The sequence below is a fragment of the Aspergillus pseudodeflectus genome, assembly GCF_044049435.1.
Source record: "Aspergillus pseudodeflectus strain CBS 756.74 chromosome Unknown BJX68scaffold_8, whole genome shotgun sequence".
Taxonomy (NCBI): domain Eukaryota; kingdom Fungi; phylum Ascomycota; class Eurotiomycetes; order Eurotiales; family Aspergillaceae; genus Aspergillus; species Aspergillus pseudodeflectus.
Window position 1 is genome coordinate 342,735 of NW_027263784.1, and position 15,973 is coordinate 358,707.

The 15,973-nt window shown below is 52.4% G+C and overlaps 8 protein-coding genes across 8 annotated transcripts; 4 read left to right on the forward strand and 4 right to left on the reverse strand.

Moving 5' to 3' along the window:
• Positions 1-235: 235 nt before the first annotated feature.
• On the reverse strand, positions 236-3,037 carry BJX68DRAFT_230139 (arginine--tRNA ligase). Its single transcript, XM_071039177.1, has 4 exons — positions 2,539-3,037; positions 1,173-2,470; positions 708-1,121; positions 236-656 (listed from the first exon to the last, which is right to left on the reverse strand). Exons 1-4 carry the CDS (start codon positions 2,956-2,958, stop codon positions 650-652), a joined length of 2,139 nt encoding a protein of 712 aa, XP_070902353.1. The 5' UTR covers positions 2,959-3,037; the 3' UTR covers positions 236-649.
• A 484-nt stretch (positions 3,038-3,521) lies between these two features.
• BJX68DRAFT_203859 (phosphatidylinositol phosphate kinase family protein) lies at positions 3,522-4,827 on the forward strand. The gene is made up of 2 exons (XM_071037608.1): positions 3,522-3,902; positions 3,984-4,827. The coding sequence occupies exons 1-2, from the start codon at positions 3,633-3,635 to the stop codon at positions 4,749-4,751; spliced, it is 1,038 nt and encodes a 345-aa protein (XP_070902354.1). The 5' UTR covers positions 3,522-3,632; the 3' UTR covers positions 4,752-4,827.
• A 168-nt stretch (positions 4,828-4,995) lies between these two features.
• Positions 4,996-6,126, reverse strand: BJX68DRAFT_263691 (cytochrome b5 reductase family protein; the record flags this gene model as incomplete). The annotated part of the gene is made up of 4 exons (XM_071044757.1): positions 4,996-5,145; positions 5,201-5,826; positions 5,894-6,051; positions 6,122-6,126. 4 exons carry the CDS (start codon positions 6,124-6,126, stop codon positions 4,996-4,998), a joined length of 939 nt encoding a protein of 312 aa, XP_070902355.1.
• Positions 6,127-6,709: 583 nt separating this feature from the next.
• Positions 6,710-7,496, forward strand: BJX68DRAFT_263692 (GIG1 family protein; the record flags this gene model as incomplete). Its single annotated transcript, XM_071044758.1, has 2 exons — positions 6,710-6,827; positions 6,964-7,496. 2 exons carry the CDS (start codon positions 6,710-6,712, stop codon positions 7,494-7,496), a joined length of 651 nt encoding a protein of 216 aa, XP_070902356.1.
• On the reverse strand, positions 7,428-11,763 carry BJX68DRAFT_203852 (chromosome segregation protein SMC). Its single transcript, XM_071037607.1, has 5 exons — positions 11,546-11,763; positions 11,311-11,470; positions 10,052-11,262; positions 8,093-9,990; positions 7,428-8,037 (listed from the first exon to the last, which is right to left on the reverse strand). Exons 1-5 carry the CDS (start codon positions 11,581-11,583, stop codon positions 7,745-7,747), a joined length of 3,600 nt encoding a protein of 1,199 aa, XP_070902357.1. The 5' UTR covers positions 11,584-11,763; the 3' UTR covers positions 7,428-7,744.
• Positions 11,764-11,885: 122 nt separating this feature from the next.
• BJX68DRAFT_230146 (serine/threonine-protein kinase RIO1) lies at positions 11,886-13,906 on the forward strand. The gene has a single exon (XM_071039178.1). The coding sequence runs from the start codon at positions 11,971-11,973 to the stop codon at positions 13,648-13,650; it is 1,680 nt and encodes a 559-aa protein (XP_070902358.1). The 5' UTR covers positions 11,886-11,970; the 3' UTR covers positions 13,651-13,906.
• BJX68DRAFT_203886 (putative arsenate reductase (Arc2)) lies at positions 13,804-14,765 on the reverse strand. The gene is made up of 2 exons (XM_071037609.1): positions 14,237-14,765; positions 13,804-14,141 (listed from the first exon to the last, which is right to left on the reverse strand). Exons 1-2 carry the CDS (start codon positions 14,511-14,513, stop codon positions 13,957-13,959), a joined length of 462 nt encoding a protein of 153 aa, XP_070902359.1. The 5' UTR covers positions 14,514-14,765; the 3' UTR covers positions 13,804-13,956.
• A 54-nt stretch (positions 14,766-14,819) lies between these two features.
• Positions 14,820-15,870, forward strand: BJX68DRAFT_230148 (uncharacterized protein). The gene has a single exon (XM_071039179.1). It carries the CDS (start codon positions 15,071-15,073, stop codon positions 15,845-15,847), a length of 777 nt encoding a protein of 258 aa, XP_070902360.1. The 5' UTR covers positions 14,820-15,070; the 3' UTR covers positions 15,848-15,870.
• The last annotated feature ends 103 nt before the right edge of the window (positions 15,871-15,973 follow it).

Genomic DNA, 15,973 nt, shown 5'->3' on the forward strand with positions numbered 1-15,973 from the left:
ATCTCCGACTCGTGCGAATGGTCCAGTTTCATATGTATGCCTGGCAGCATTTCACACCTCCTGTGTTACCTCGGCCGTTTCGAATCATGAGCTGAACCCACAGCCACGATAATACCTACTTGGATGACCGCTAGTCCGCCTGACAACGGTTGGCCGGGAACCAGGGTCCCCCGGTCGATTGAATTATTTCTCCGCTCCAGGTGCGGCCACGAATCATACCATTGTCTGAGTTTTAGTGAAAGGGTTGTCTTTGTCCGCTCACCTTGGTTGGTGCAGTTGGCACCGGACCAGAGCCACTAGGCAACGCCGTCCTCGGGCTTTAACAACAAGTTCGCCGTCAAATTTAGGCGAATAATGGAGCCATGGCGCGGACCTGATGAACTGTCTCTTGCCCTAACACGAAGCTCCGTCGATCGAAGCAAGAAGAAAATACGGTCTGGCTCGTGGGTGGCCGAGTACAAAACTGGCTGATCCTCAAGAGTTATGAAACCACAGCCTAGCCAGCTGAGTCTACCTGCATGGGTGCACTACGACATCACCTGCATTCAGCTTAAGATTTGGAACCAGTTGAGTTGGGGAAGTTCTTATATTCCGCTCTTTGAATATTTGAACTAAATAGTCGCTTTGTTTTATTTGTCCAATATCGCATTTACATTCTATCACACGCATGTCAGCAAGGTTTCACATAACATCAGAAGGTAGCTTACCGGCGAACAGGGGTGAGACCGAGAATCCGCATGCCGTTATGCAGGACTTGCCGGGCCGACTCGTACAGTGCCAGACGGGCCTTCTTAACCTCGGGCTCGCTACCCACAATTCGGAGTGTGTCGTATCCTGAGCTCAGGATGTGCGTCATGCGGAACAGGTAGGTGAGGATGGTGGTGGGTTCAAGTGTCTTGAGGGTGTTGAGAACAACATCAGGCCACTGTGACAGCAAGCGGACGAGGTCGGTGGCGTGGGTCTCGGTGAGGAGGTCGAGGTTGGCGGAGGGGAGCTCCTCGACGTTCAACTCTGCCTTGCGGACAATGGAGCAGAGACGGGCGTGGGCATATTGCAGGTAAGGACCAGTGTCTCCTTCGAATGAGGTCATGGCCTCGAGGTTGAAGTCGTAGCCGTTGATACTAGAGAAAAGTTAGAATATTGAGCGGGTGGGGGGTTTGACGGGTACGTACCGCTTTCCAGACATGTCCTGGACCATGACGGAGGTGATACCCAGGGTATCGGCGGTCTCCTCTGGGTTCTCGATTTGCTCGTATTTCTCAGGGTTCTTCTTCATGACTTCGTGCATCTTATCTGCGACATCGCGGAGGATATCGTCCAAGAACTTCACGGTACCCTTGCGAGTACTCATTCCACGGACCATACCGAAATTGATATGCTGGCATCGGCTGGCCAGGTCCTTGTAGCCCATAAGCTCCGTGATCTTGAACAACTGGGCCAAGTGAAGATCTTGCTGAGCAGCGACGACGTAAATCATCTTGTCGAAGTGGTAAGCTTCCTCACGCTCGAGGATAGCACCAATATCACGGGTCAGGTACAGAGGCGTACCGTCCTTGCGGACAATAATAGCCTTGCCAAGCTTTTTAGCTCCGTGCTTGACAAAGTCGACAATGACAGCGCCCTCGGACGACTCCGAAACCCCACTTGACTGCAGGGTTTCGTTGGCCTTGGACATGCTCTCCTGCTTGATCTGAGACTCGCCAGAGTACACATCGAAATCGATGTTCAGGCGGGCGTACGTTTGCTTATACTTTTGGATACTGAGGTCACGGAACCGGCGCCATAAGGCCAGAGCATCTGCGTCACCGTCCTCCATGCTCTTGAAGTATCGACGAGCCTTCTCGTCTTCGCTAGCATCAACAAGCTTGGCTAGTTCTGCCTCAAGCTCTGCCGCATCCTCTCCCTTCTCCTTCTTTGCCTTGACCTGCTCCTTCAGCTCCTTGATGGGGCCATCCTGCTCCGAGACAATAGCGTTGATCTTGACGTAGACATCAAACAGATGGTTGATGGGATCCTTCAGCAGCTTCTGCTCATCACCAAACATCTTGTATCCGTTCGCCAGCAGACCATACTGCTTACCCCAGTCACCGAGATAGTTCATCTTCGTGACATCCCATCCAACGACCGTGTACAGGTTGGCCAGGAAACCACCGATAATGGTACTCCGCAGGTGACCAGCATGGAAGGGCTTCGCGATGTTGGGCGACGAGAACTCGACGATGATCTTTTTCCGGCCCTTGGAGGGGTCCTTGGGGTCGACAAGACCCTGGTTTCCATTGGAACCAAAGGCCTCCTTAGATTTCAGAATCTGTCCAATGACAGTCTTTGTAAGTCGGTCCGTCCTGAAAAAGAATTGGAGGTGCGGGCCGAACGCGACGGGAGGGAGGACGAGGTCAGATTCGGGAAATTTTTCGGCGAGTTCCTGGCAAAGGTCATTGGGCTTCTTCCCCTTGATTTGCAGCGAAGGGACCTATATTTCCAGATCATGAATTAGCTACTTTTGCGTCTGAAAGAAAAGCGAAAAGCTCTGTCGCATACCGGCAGAACCAGATCGCCCTTATCCAGAGTGTTCGTCCATTGGAGACGGGTATAGATCTTCTCGGCGTCAACGCCCGCGACAGGAGCCAACTGCTCCGCAATGTGCTCACGGTAAGCATCGACGGGGTTCAGAGACGGGTAGCAGTTGGGAAATTTGGACGTCTCGGAGGTAGTCTGGAGAGAGAGCGACTCAACCGCCGCAGGCAGGGAATCCGCGGACGCCATGGCTGAAAATGCTATGTGTTTATGGTTCGCGGCGGAGGAAGTACTCTGAGAGTAGGCGCGAGCAGAGCAGATTTTCCAACACGAAGAGAAGCAATTCGTCGGAGAGGCAGAAATATGCTGTGGACGGTAGGACAGGATACTTCTGAGCGCGGTGGTGGAAAATCGTTGGGCCCCGCTAAGCAGATTGCGACCCATAGAGGGGGAGTCTTTCAAGCTTGAGGGGAACTTTTTTTCTCTTCCAATGAATTGAATGACTCAAGGCTGGCTCAGCGGCAGTTCTGCAAGCGTTTCTGCCCTGGGTCGCTGGGCGGTGAAGTATGGGTCGCGCTTTCCCTCGTGATCCTTGAGCCCTAAGCCTAGCGCCTTCCCAGAGTAGTAATTAGTCAACATGACTCCAGATCACGTGCGCTACACCAGGATGATCGCTTACAGTAGATGCTCATTGAGATGATCGTAGTTGCTCACCAAGCTACTTGCTCAATTACTTACTTGGCTACTTGCAGCTAATTACACTTGTCTACGTCCTCGCCCAGTTGCTTACTTAGCTGTTTACTCAGTTCCTCATTTACGAGTGGCTTGCTCAGGATTACCTTCTCAGATACTTTCTTGTGGCGCTTTACTAAACCACTGCGCATGTACAACATAGCTTCACTCACATATAACCTGCTACAACACGCAGTGGCTGCCCTCCGCAGGAGTGGAGGTTCTTCTATCACAAACAAAGGCTGAAGCGGGACGTATGTAGTTCGGATGCCCGCCTCTGACGTCACCCTGGCGAAGCCCCGGCCTGATTTGCGACAAGACTATAGAACAACACCTCTCTGCTTTGAATCGTGTCCAAAACATGACCATAACATCCACCATCAAAAATGGCTAGTCGTCGCCAGAAAGCCATATCTCGCTCTGTTCAGCGGGCGCTGTTTCGCGACCCAGGCACCTTCAAGCGGAATATCATCCAGTGCATCCTCGCCTTCTTCCGCATCTACTATATCACGCTGCTTCGCTACGAACAGGAGCTCTTCCGCAAGCTGCGCACGGAGGTATGGAGAATCAGCGAGGAGGACTACATGTCTTCTTTCCTGAGTGATAAGAAGACTGTCCCGCTGGTCTCGATGGGTGATCTGGGATTCTCGGGTTCCGTATGTAGAAGGACCACTCACTTCCGCTTCTTCTCAAGCGATCCCATGGATAGCAGCTAACAGTGCTTGATCGCTGTATAGACCTTCTTCCGCACGTCCAACTCTGCCTTTCTCGTCAAAAGCGTTCCTAGACACTTTGAGCACTCCTTCTTCCGCGAGGATCTCCTAAGGCCGTACTTCGACTACATGCGGACTCACCCCGAGTCCCTACTCGTCTGGATAACAGACTACCTCTACGCACCGTACCGATCCATCGGGAGTATCCTCCGCACGTCGCCAGGGCACCACATCATTATGGAAAACGTACTGTACGGGAAAGCAGAGGATCCTAACGCGGAGAAGTGGGAGACGTACGACCTCAAGCCGATCGATTACTTCTACCCAGAGCGGGACCTCGTACCTGACCCCTTGGTCTCGAAAGACACGCTATCGAGGCTCGCTGATGAGTTTGAGGATAAGATTAGGCTGACGCGGAAGAACTATGAGGCTGTCAAGCGGATGTTAGAAACAGATACGGCGTTCCTCGCGTCCGCGGATATCGTTGACTATTCTCTATTTCTGGTGCGGTTCCCGGCTTCCTCGAGTCCGGATAATGTTGGCAGGAAGACGCAGTGGCGCGTGGGTGTCACGTCTGCCGATGGAAAGTGGAAATACCGAGCTGTTGTGCTGGACTTCTTCTGGGCTAAGCATACGCTGCATGCGCAGGCGATGACAGGGGCTGTCCAGGCGTTCAATGTAATCGGGCGACAGGGTCCGATGAGCATTACCACGACGGCGAAAGAGTACCGCGAAAAATTTCTGACTATGGTGGATGAAATGATGGAGGTACACACTCAATCACCGGAGTAATGATATAATGTATTGATTAGCCTTTTCTTCTCAATGTCTATACAACATCTCTGATATCGAACCACGTAAACTGATCTGTGCATAAGCGCAAACAAGGTCGTGACATCTTTAGTAGTTCTGGGTCATTTCATAAGAAGCCATCGAGATTCTCTTTAGAGCTGCGTAGGAATTCTAGTTAATATCTCCCAAGATAGGTTCGATAGGGTGTTATGCGATGGAGCATAAATATAACTTGTCGTTTTGTTTAGAAGCAGAAGACCTGGTCCTCGAGCTTGCTGACGGGGCGGGCCTTGGTGTAGCCAAGAGACTCGGTGGCCTTCTTCATGGCGCTGACCATGGGAGGAGGACCGCACAGGAGGACCTTGATGTCGCTGGCAGGAGCGGGCAGGCGTTCCTAAGAAGAATGTTAGTCGGTCATCGGCATCAAAGGCTACATAATGGCTGCTCACCTTGATCATGTCAGGGGTAACGAAGCCGACACCGCCGGTCCATCCCTCAGGGGGGTTGTTAAGGACATAGTATACACGGAAGCCGTCATCCTCCGCAACAAGCTTCTCAAGCTCCTCCTTGAGCAAGATATCATCGGGGTTGACGTTGGCGAAGATGAGGTCCACCTGGGTGGTGTCGTTTCCGCCGTTGCGGGGACGGTTACGGATGATGGCCTTGATGATCTGGAGCATGGGGGTGATTCCGGTACCTCCGGCAATCATACCAATGTGCCGGCACATGTTGGGAGTGTAGACCATGGCACCCTTGGGACCGCGCACCTTCATGGTATCGCCGACCTTGAGGGTGGTCAGGTACTTGGAGATGTTACCCTGGGGGTAGGCCTTGACGAGGAGGTCGAAGTAGCCGACTTCATTGTCGGAGGAGATGGGAGTGTAGGAGCGGACGACCTCCTTGGGCTGGCCATCAATGGTAGCGGCGAGAGAGATGTGCTGGCCGATGGGCAGGCCGAGGATATCGGTGGGACGGGGCAGAGCGAAGCGGTAGATGGTGACGTTGTGGGAGATGTCGTTCTTCTCCTTTAGGACAAAGTCCTGGAACTCGGTGGGGTTGAGGACTTTCCTGGCCTCTGTGACAGAGAATGTCAGGGTTGAACATGTGATATACCTGCGGTGAACGACAAGGGCTGGACTTACTGCTGCTGCTACTACCACCGCTGGACAGCTTCCACCCGGCAAAGATCGCAGCCAGAGCTACGGCAAAGGGGACCCATTCCTTCTTGACAATGAAGGTTCCGACGACCAAAAGGGCGGAGGGGATGTAGACCCCGTTGACGTTCTCCGAGGATAAAGCACTAGATCAGGGAGCAACAACCGTCAGCTTTAGAGTCTCGGGGATCTGTGCAGTATAAAATAGTAGCGCACCTCATATTAACGACTGGCAATTGCTCCGACAGCTGCAATGCAAGACGAAGACGGAAGACCGAAAGGAATAAAGAGGAAAGAAAATGGCGTGGGCGGATCTCAAGGAAAAAGAAAGCTTGAGGAGCTTGCAGAGCGGCGGGTGGATTTGGCGGGCGGGTTTTGGGACGGTAAATTACCAACGGCGACAGCTCTCACCCAGCCTCTCTGGCGCCCGCGATTAACTGCCTTTATCAGCGTGTTTAGATCTGTTCTCCGAGTGACCGTGACGATAAGCTCAGCCTTTGCTAAGATGGACTTTACCGAACCTTCCAGACTTCATCCCAAGTATGAGAGACAGACTCGCAGTGCGGAATCAATCCTTTGGGTTGTTGGGCCGTTTTCCTGCAGGACGACAGTGCTTACAGCTTACTACGGTCTCCGAGTCTGCTCTGAGACTCCGACGGTTTATATTCCCCGCTGAGGGGGCATAATCACCGCGTTCGCGAGCCCCCTCTAGGTTGGGTCTTTTTCCGCCATTTCTTTGCCTATCTCGACCAAGAATCCCGAGTCCCGAATATTCCCCAGGCCATCATCCCATCATTCCCCACCATGACTGTCGAGGACGAGCCGCCAGCCTTCCACCTAACGGAAACAGACCGCGCGGTCCTCGCCCAAACAGACGAAGAGTTTATCTATCACGACTGGAAGGATCTCCAAGATATCATCGGTGCGCCCATCCCTTCATCCCCCCATTCTCCAAATCTTTTGATCCCCTCACTTCAATCTCCAATCTCAGCGAGAATTACTCCTAACCACACGACTCTGTTTACTTACTCCATATTTTACTTACCACCCCCGCACAGCACGAGGCGATCTCGGCATTCTCAAGCGGAAACCATCCGATCTCATCCGATACCTCCAATGGACCAAGGAAACCAAGGCCCAGTATGGCACGATCACCAACTACATCTGCCTGCGCCGTCTAAAGTGGGAATTGCCGAGGGAACCTGAAATGGGCGGGCCACCACCACCGCCAACCTTCAACAACCCGATCCCCTTTGCCGACCCCGCAGACTACAAGATCCTCCGCAACGACTGGCCCTACGGGCTGGTAAAAGGAATCTCGCACCTGGTTGTGTGGTCTCGTACCCCTATCCCTGTTCAAGATGAGGAAGGGGTGATCACGGAGGAGAGCCGTGCGCTGATCGAGGATTTCGTGCAGAGGACCTTTGTGGCGAGGCTCGCGCAGGAGAAGGATCTCTTCCCTGATCCCAAGTCCCATGTTTTGTGGTTCAAGAATTACACCGCCCTTCAGAGTGTGAGGAGTTTAGAGCATGTACATGTTCTCCTCAGGGAGGTTCCAGATCGCCTTTTGCATGAGTGGACCAATGAGTGAGCACTGGACTGTTATAGAACAGTAATAGACTAGATCTGGTTTTAGCTATCTACACTGAAATAAATTCTGGAATGCCTCAAACGTGCTAGTATTGGGAATCCTGGAACTAGAGAAGAGTGACAAGATAAAGTACATGGAGGAACAAACCACTAAAGAAAGAAGTGAACACAAAGCAGCAAGCAGCCTGAACTGATCATTAGCATAGTCATCTGGAATAGATTTAAAAACATCACATCGCCGGCCCCCAACTATGTCTTCTGCTCCTCGACAAACTTCAGCGCCTCTTCTCTCGACACGACGTCGATCGTACTAGCCTTCTGCCGGAAGCTCACACCGTAGCACTTCTCGGCCACATGCAGCATCTCTGGTCGGAAAGTAGTGCAAATGAACTGGCCGTTAGTCGAGTCAGAGATGGATTTCAACATCTGAGCGACGGCGGTTCGGTACTGGGCGTCCAAGTTGGCATCGATCTCATCAAACAGATAGAAAGGCGCCGGGTCACACGCTTGGATAGCAAACACCAAGGCAAGCGCGCAAAGACCTTTGTTTCGTTAGCTACTTCTTCAACCAACAGAAAAGGCTTGGGGGCTGCTTACTCTTCTGTCCTCCAGACAGCTGCTGGATGCGCTGCTGGTCGTCATGTTTGCTGTTGAAACTGACACTGATACCAACCCCGACGTAGTTTTCTACACTCTGCTTCGCTGCTTCGTCGTCGGAGTCAAGGTCGTCGTCCTTTCGCTGAGAACGGTCGGTTTTGCGCTGGATGATCAAACGACCGCGGCCGGCAGGGACAAGCTTCTCGAAAATGTTGGCAAACTCGCGAGACACCTGCTTGAATGTTCTCTCAATTGCTTCGTCCTTGCGTTGATCCAGCACTTGGATCAGGTCATCAATAGACTTTTGAGAGGCATCAAGCTCTTGTCTTCGGTCAGTCAGCGTTTCCCGCTGCTTCGTGAAGCTGTTGTACTGCTCAAAGGCCTTTTTGTTGACATGTGAGTATTTCTTCAGCGCTTCGTTGGCTTTGTGTAGCTTCTTGACAACAGTGTTGGAGTCTGTGTTCTTGTATTTTGTGAATGCCTCGTCAGGCAGGACACCGAGGTCACGGATGTTGGCCGCACATTCAGCAGCCTGCTTTGTCAAAGCCGCCTTCTTTTGCATGCTCTTCTCCATGCGGCGCTGGTGCTTTTCGATCGATTTTGCCAGTTCCTCGAGTTCTCGGCGAGACTCAGCGTTCTGTTGGCTAAGCTCTGCAACGCGCGCATTTGCCTGCTCGATAGATTCGTCGACCTGCGCAAGTTTCTGGCCAACCTTATCTAAAGCCTTTGTGAGACGCTTTTGCTCTCGCTGCGTTTCTTTCAGGTTTCCTTGACCGTCATTGTCCGCGAGGTCTGCATCCTGGCTGACGAGTTGATCGAGGCGAGGGTTCAAGTTCTCCCGCAGCTCAGCTTCTAGGACTGATTTTCGTGCCTCTAGCTCGCTGCGCTCGCTGGAAAGTTCCTGGTACTGCCGACGTTGCTCCTGGACTGTTGTGTTTAGAGCTTCCAGGCGTGATTCTTCTTCATCGCTGAGGGCCTTTTGAAACGGTGATGCAAGTTCCGCCTCGAAGGCGTCGACTTGGTCTTTGAGAGCAGCCAAGTTTCCTTCGATGTTGCGAAGGGCACGTCGCTTGGCCTCAAGGTTGTCGTTCTGCTTCTGCAAAAGGTCCCGCTTGCTCCGCAGTTCTTGCCGGAGAGGCCCACTGCTATTCTGAACCTGGTGCCGCTGCTGTTCGAGCTTTTGCAGCTCACCAACCGACCGGGTAATGAGCTGATCTAATTTCTCGAGTTCCTTGCGGATCTCAGACCCACGGTTCTTCTTGGTCTCGTACTCGTCCCTCCACTTTGTCAGGTTCTTCACCGCATCCAGGCGAGATTGTCGGGAATCATGGAAACCACCAGTAAGAGCACCCCTCTTGTCGGACCTATCTCCCTCGGGCGTAATCGCGTTGACACCATGGCTTCGTGCGTACTGAGAGGCAACTTGAAGGTTAGGGCAAATGATTGTCTTACCAAAGACATGTTGGAAGGCCTTCTCATATGTACGGTCATACTGCAACTTTTCAATCATTGGGATTGTGTCACTGGCTTTGGGCATGTTGAGTGGCTTGTTTCTGAGGCGGTTCAAGGGCATAAACGTGACACGTCCCGCCTTTTCGTGTTGAAGAATTTCCAGGACTTTCGTGGCAGTATCATCGGTGTCAACAACGTAGTGGAACAAGCTTTGACCGGCGGTGACCTCGACAGCAGTACGGTACCTATCGTTTACTTCGAAGAGTTCCGCAAGCGTTCCGTAAACGCCGTCCAGATTGTGTTGACGCTTGATCCTCCGCACCGCAGCGATGCCCCGGCTGGTATTGTGGTCCATCATCTGGGACAGGTTGCGCTCCGCACGCTCGACCTCGTTAGATGCGCTCGACAAAATCGAATCCAGCTTTGCCTCTTCTCTCCAGAGTTCCCTGCATCCAGTTAGTGATCGCACCTTTGAGGAATTGACTCGTTCAGCAGCTTTAAACTTACTTTCGCTGATCCATGAGCCGGTCCCTCTCATCCTTAGCAGACTGAACCTGCTGGTCCACCGATTGCATGGTATCACCCCGTCCGTCAATCTGCTGGCGTAGACGTTCGGTTTCCGGCTCTAGGAGAGCAATTTCATTCTCTAGCTCTTTGATATCCTCCTGGGTCTGCGATAAGACGGCCTGCACACTTGAAATAGAAGTGTGATTATTCTTGATCTCCGCATGCAGCCACTTGTCCCGCTCCGACTTGTTTTTGAATCGTGAATTCCGGCCTTGCTTGGCGTATAGTCTCTGTCGGGCGGTCTCTGATTCTGTGAGCTTGATCTTGGCATCATCTTCTTGATCTTTTGCCGTATTGAAGCGGGGAATGAGTTCCTCTAATTCTGCCTGGCGCTCCTTGATCGCTTTCTGAACGGTCTTCAGATCTGCATCATGGCGGCTTTTCAGGGCCTGCGCTGCCGCCTGATTATCCGTGAGTGACTTGGCATGTAACTCCACCTGGGCGAGAGCCTTGGAAGCTTCACGCCTCTCTTCTTCCAGTTGCGCTTTGTCGACCTTGAGAAATTCAATCTGCTGCTTGCACTCGGCGATTTCCGCGTCAACCAGGGCCATTTCTTTCTCTCCTTGGATGAAGCGATCCCGGTTGATATCTGTATCTTCAACGCCTGTTTGCCGCTGTTCTTCAAGGTTATCGAGAAAACTGGCAATCTCTTGCTGCTCTCGAGAGTAGATGGTGTATTCCAGGCATCGTCGCTCTTTATCCTTGTCCTGGAAATTCCGGAGTTCGTCCTTCTCCTCTTCTAGTTCAGCAAGCCGCTCGTTGATAAATTCCAGTAACTCGTCGATTTTCTCCCGTTTGTTGTTGGTTTCGTGCATAATCTTCAACGATTCCGCTCGACGCGCTTCATACACCTGAGTTCCTGCGACTTCTTTCAACAGGTTCAACCGTTCCGAATCCTTCATGTTGGTCAATGCCGTAACTCGACCTTGCGGCACGATATAGTAAGGGTTCGATCGCGAGAAACCAGCAGACTCCAGCAGATTCATCACATCCGATTTCGTCGCATTCTTTCGGTCGAGGGTATATTCGTCCTTCTTAAGTCCAATGGTTCGACGAAGAACAAGTTCGGGCTTTCCGGTAGGGAATCGATCGTCCGAGTTATCGAAGATGATTTCGACATAAGCGGACATGACAGCAGAACCGGAACCTTCCTACTCGCTGTAAGCTTCCACCAGTCAACGCTATCTGAATCCACGTACGTGCAACAGAGCCTGTCTCTCCTCTCTGCCAAGGTGAGTGTATGCATCGCTAAGGACGAATCGAATGGCCGCGAAGAAGTTACTCTTCCCTGAACCATTGCGACCGACGATCACATTGTGTTTTGGGGAGAACGGCTCGATAACCGTCTGATCTTTGTAGCTGTAAAAGCAACCAGCGTGTCAGCTTGATTCACTCTGCTCATGAATTGACACGCGACAGCATGAGACGACGTACCTTTTGAAGCCCTGGATGATAATCTGCTTGACATACATCTTGACCGACACAACGCGAAAACTCAAGAAAACAGCGCGTCAACAGCACCTCGCGGACTCAGCCGCCACAAGCAGCCTCGGATATCCGGACTAGATACTGGAAAGGCGAATTGACGAGATACAGCGTCGCAAGTCTCTTGTAAGTTGAGTTACCCGGGCCTCGACATGCGACGATAGGAGCCTCGACGCGCACCCACGCGTTTCTCTTCCGCCAGCGGGGTTCTGCCGGGCGGTCAACACATGCCGCTCCACAAACAGATCGTCCAATGAGAGAAGACATTCCGATTATCGATAACCCTGCAAGCACTTTTTCTGCCCGAAATTTTGTCGGCAGTGTCAACCTCTCGAATCACCAATTTGACGGTCAAATCTGCTTGAAAGATAATCATGGCCGATTCAGCTGCCCCAGCAGGTTCCCCTGCCGACGGCTTGGCTCCGTCACACACATACGTCCCTAACAAAGGCTATGCGAACGCCGATGGCACAGTCCCCGCCATAGCGGGGCAAGATGTACTTCCAGAAGAAGATGATAATGAAGAGGACGACTACTACGATGACATCTTCGAAGAAGAGCTCGACGCTGATGACTTCAACTCGTCGAATCCCGCTGACCTCACGAAAGCCTACAACCGTCAACGAAAAGTCAACGAGCTTGCCGCCGATCCGAACGTACCGAAGTGGACTTACCCCAAGACGAACACGCAGAAACCTACGGTCAACACATATGCATCCGTCGATGATCAGATCAACTCGTTAACTCGCCATGCGGGAAAGATCAAGCTGGATGATATGCAGTCAGGATTGGGCGGACGTGGTAACCAAGGTGCCGACAAGGCGGACAGAGCTACCTCGGAGCAGGTGTTGGATCCTCGCACTCGCATGATCCTACTGCAGATGATCAACCGCAACGTTGTCTCTGAGATTCACGGATGTCTGTCAACCGGTAAAGAAGCCAACGTATACCACTCGATGTTGTTCCCGGACGACGATCTCGATGCCCCGCCGATTCACCGCGCCATCAAAGTATACAAGACCAGCATTCTCGTTTTCAAGGACAGAGATAAGTACGTTACGGGAGAGTTCCGCTTCCGCCAGGGTTATAACAAGAGCAACAACCGAGCAATGGTCAAGGTGTGGGCGGAGAAGGAAATGCGCAACCTCCGAAGAATCCACGCCGCTGGCATTCCTTCTCCTGAACCTATCAACCTGCGCCTCCATGTCCTGGTAATGGGCTTCATCGGAAACTCCAAGGGTATTGCTGCGCCTCGTCTGAAGGACGTGGAATTCAATATTCCCGATCCGGAAGCCAAGTATCGCGAGATCTATATCGAGCTTCTCGGCTACATGCGTGTGATGTACCAGACCTGCCATCTCGTCCACGCAGATCTTAGCGAGTACAACACACTTTATCACAACAACAAGCTCTACGTTATCGATGTCAGTCAGAGTGTTGAGCACGACCACCCGCGGAGTCTAGAATTCCTGCGCATGGATATCAAGAACGTCAGCGACTTCTTCCGCCGGAAGGGTGTCGAGACACTTTCTGAGCGCGTTGTCTTTGAGTTTATCATCGCCGGCAATGGGCCAGTTACGGTCTCAGATGAGCTGCACGATGCGATTGAGAAGCTCTTCACGTTGGATGAGAGTGAGCAGACTGCAGCCGAGCGTGAAGTGGACACTGCTGTCTTCCGTCAGCAATATATTCCTCAGACACTAGACCAAGTCTACGACTTTGAGCGTGATGCTGAGAAGGTCCACGCAGGTGAGGGAGGCGACCTTGTTTACAAGGATCTGCTCGCTCGCGAGAAACCTACAGTCGCCGATGATGCCGAGTCTGGATCAGATGTCAGCGGCGGTGTATCAGTCGCAGACTCCGGCTCTGAAGGCGACGAGGACGATGATCCATTCGCGGAGAAGCCTCCCCGCGGGAAACGCTTCGAAGACAAGGACACCAAGCGGGAGCATAAGCAGAAGGTCAAGGAGGAGAAGCGCGAGAAGCGTGCTAACAAGATGCCAAAGCATATGAAGAAGCGTCTCGTTTCGTCGTCGTCGAGGAAGCGCAAGTGAACGATTCATCCCATCACTTCAACCCCGCCTCGCTTAACATGCGATTACTATACTTCATAGTGGTTTCCCACTGTCTCACGGTCCAAACAATGGTCTGCTTCGAACAGACAATCAGGCCCACCATTCGGCATTCGCCAACAAAACAAGGGCGCCAGCCGCGCCCCTCACAAAGCTTCCTTACTCTATAGAAGCTTGAAACCAGATAGACTCCAGCGGGTTCTATACCCTAGAAATGATGAACATAACATGTCCCACACTTATATTTACTCTCATAAATTTATCAAGTCGTAATTCAGATTCATCTAATCATTTCTTCCACACACTCTCGTCATACCCATCCATCAGCGCCGTATACTGATCCCCTGCAGCAACCCACCCCTTGATCCCACCCTCCAACTTCCAACTCTTCACATCATCCTCTGAGACGCCCTTCTCAGATAGATAATCCGCAAACCAGCCTGCCGCCCGCGTGCCCCGCCCAGCAGACGATCCTACACCAGCGTCATTAGCTTCAGAACCCACCCAACTCCCAAACACCAGGAAAAGGGAGAGAATTGATAGAGAGAAGAAACATAATACAACATACCGCAATAAAAAATCACATCCCGAACTCCCGCCTTGCGCACAAGACTATACAGCGTGCCCAAGGTCGGATAGAGGCTCTGGGCAGGAAGATTCAGCGAGCCGCGGATCGTGCCGCCCTCGAAATCTGTACGGCGCAGGTCGACGAGGAGGAAGCCTGCTCCTGGTACTTTGGTGCCCTCTTTCAGCCATTGCAGGACTGTTGAGCGCGGGAGGGAGGCTGGGTTTGTTGTGCGGGGTGAGGGGAAGGCGGCGTGCCAGGGGGTTTCTTCTGCGGACATTTTGGGCTTTTTGTGTGTCGAGGGAGCTTCAGGATCGAAAGTCTAGATATAGGGGATTATGGTGGGAGAGGTGTCTATAGACATGTGAGGGTAAAGTTGTGACTGTATATGGAGGTGCTGGTGGGGAGATGTCACTGCGGGGTTATGATTGGTTTGGAGTCCGCAGAGCCTCGGGTTTGAGTTGGGGGTATGGATGATGGATGCGAAAGATTATCAGGAGCAGTGGCCAAGAAATGAGAAAATATAGTGAGCCTCACAATTCCACGCTTTTAGCCACTGAAAGTCGATTTTGACTCGTGTTACTAGGCAACAAGGTTGTTGTTCGCCCTTGAGGACAGATCAGCGATTCCTTCCCTCGAAGTATATAATCTGACAACGGAAGCTGAGGGTGAGACTCGCCCCCAAGCTCGATCAAGGCAGCGTCTTTCTGCCCAGTCACCATTTAATACCAATACTCTCGGTGCCTACAGAGCACAATTTATACACAAGGCATCAACACCTCCAGAACTCATATATTCATACCCAAATCCGAAGAAACAGCGCATTTACCCCGCAAAATGAGCCACCGCAACATCCCCACAATCCACCTGCTGTGCATGGAATCCAAATTCCTCGACGCCTTCAACGAAGCCCTCCCAACGCACTGGCCCACCTACAATGGGAACACTAACGGGAATCCGCCCATAAAAATCCAAACCCATAACAGCTCCCTCGCTGCCCTCCCCGCCACCACCAAATTCGACCTCGTCGTCTCCCCCGCAAACTCCTACGGCCGCCTCGACGGCGCCTTCGACGACGCCATCTCGCGCGCGTTCTGCCTCCCGCACCATGACTACGATACGCTTACGCGTGCCGCGCAGAAGATACTGTATGACAAGTATCGCGGGTTTGCGCCGCCGGGGTCCTGTGAGCTTGTGCCCTTCCCGGATGAGTTGGTTGGGATGAATGAGTGGGGGTGTAAGTGGGTGGGGTTGTGTCCGACGATGCGCACGCCGGATACGGCGCGGTGGGATCGCGAGGTTGTGTATGAGTGTGTGTGGAGTTTGTTGTGTAGTGTGGAGAGGTGGAATCGGGGGCTTGATAACCGGGAGGGGGAGGGGAGTGTAGTAGGTGAAGGTGGGGAGAGTAGATATCGCGGGAGAATTGAGAGTGTGCTTATCACGCCAATGGCCACGGGGTGTGGAGGGGTGAGTCCGAAGAAGTGGGCGGCGCAGTTTGTGTTGGCAATGAGGCATTTTGTGGATGCGTTGGAGAGGCCTGGGAGGTGGTCGGCGTTGGGGTGGAGGGAGATCTATGAGGATACCAATGACGTGGAGAAGACGTGGAAGATGTAAAGCTGTCTACGATAGATCATATTATCATATTCAGAAATATTGCAAGCTCGAACTAGAGCTAAAGTTTGCGCAAAGACCTATCAGAGCTCTCTTTGATCATCAGTTGTTTTCGGACAGACACCTGCA

What these genes read in the sequence shown, in the direction of transcription:
- BJX68DRAFT_203852 (XM_071037607.1), bottom strand. Translation starts at nt 11,583, where the DNA reads ATGTATGTCAAGCAGATTATCATCCAGGGCTTCAAAAG. An exon ending in CGGCTCATGGATCAGCGAAA is followed by an intron (nt 9,991 to 10,051) that starts GTAAGTTTAAAG and finishes AACTGGATGCAG; the next exon opens with GGAACTCTGGAGAGAAGAGG. An exon ending in GCTGTCTGGAGGACAGAAGA is followed by an intron (nt 8,038 to 8,092) that starts GTAAGCAGCCCC and finishes AACGAAACAAAG; the next exon opens with GTCTTTGCGCGCTTGCCTTG.
- BJX68DRAFT_230139 (XM_071039177.1), bottom strand. Translation starts at nt 2,958, where the DNA reads ATGGGTCGCAATCTGCTTAGCGGGGCCCAACGATTTTCCACCACCGCG. An exon ending in AGGGCGATCTGGTTCTGCCG is followed by an intron (nt 2,471 to 2,538) that starts GTATGCGACAGA and finishes CTGGAAATATAG; the next exon opens with GTCCCTTCGCTGCAAATCAA. An exon ending in CAGGACATGTCTGGAAAGCG is followed by an intron (nt 1,122 to 1,172) that starts GTACGTACCCGT and finishes ACTTTTCTCTAG; the next exon opens with TATCAACGGCTACGACTTCA.
- BJX68DRAFT_203859 (XM_071037608.1), top strand. Translation starts at nt 3,633, where the DNA reads ATGGCTAGTCGTCGCCAGAAAGCCATATCTCGCTCTGTTCAGCGGGCG. An exon ending in ATCTGGGATTCTCGGGTTCC is followed by an intron (nt 3,903 to 3,983) that starts GTATGTAGAAGG and finishes ATCGCTGTATAG; the next exon opens with ACCTTCTTCCGCACGTCCAA.
- BJX68DRAFT_230146 (XM_071039178.1), top strand. Translation starts at nt 11,971, where the DNA reads ATGGCCGATTCAGCTGCCCCAGCAGGTTCCCCTGCCGACGGCTTGGCT.
- BJX68DRAFT_230148 (XM_071039179.1), top strand. Translation starts at nt 15,071, where the DNA reads ATGAGCCACCGCAACATCCCCACAATCCACCTGCTGTGCATGGAATCC.
- BJX68DRAFT_203886 (XM_071037609.1), bottom strand. Translation starts at nt 14,513, where the DNA reads ATGTCCGCAGAAGAAACCCCCTGGCACGCCGCCTTCCCCTCACCCCGC. An exon ending in GGATGTGATTTTTTATTGCG is followed by an intron (nt 14,142 to 14,236) that starts GTATGTTGTATT and finishes ACGCTGGTGTAG; the next exon opens with GATCGTCTGCTGGGCGGGGC.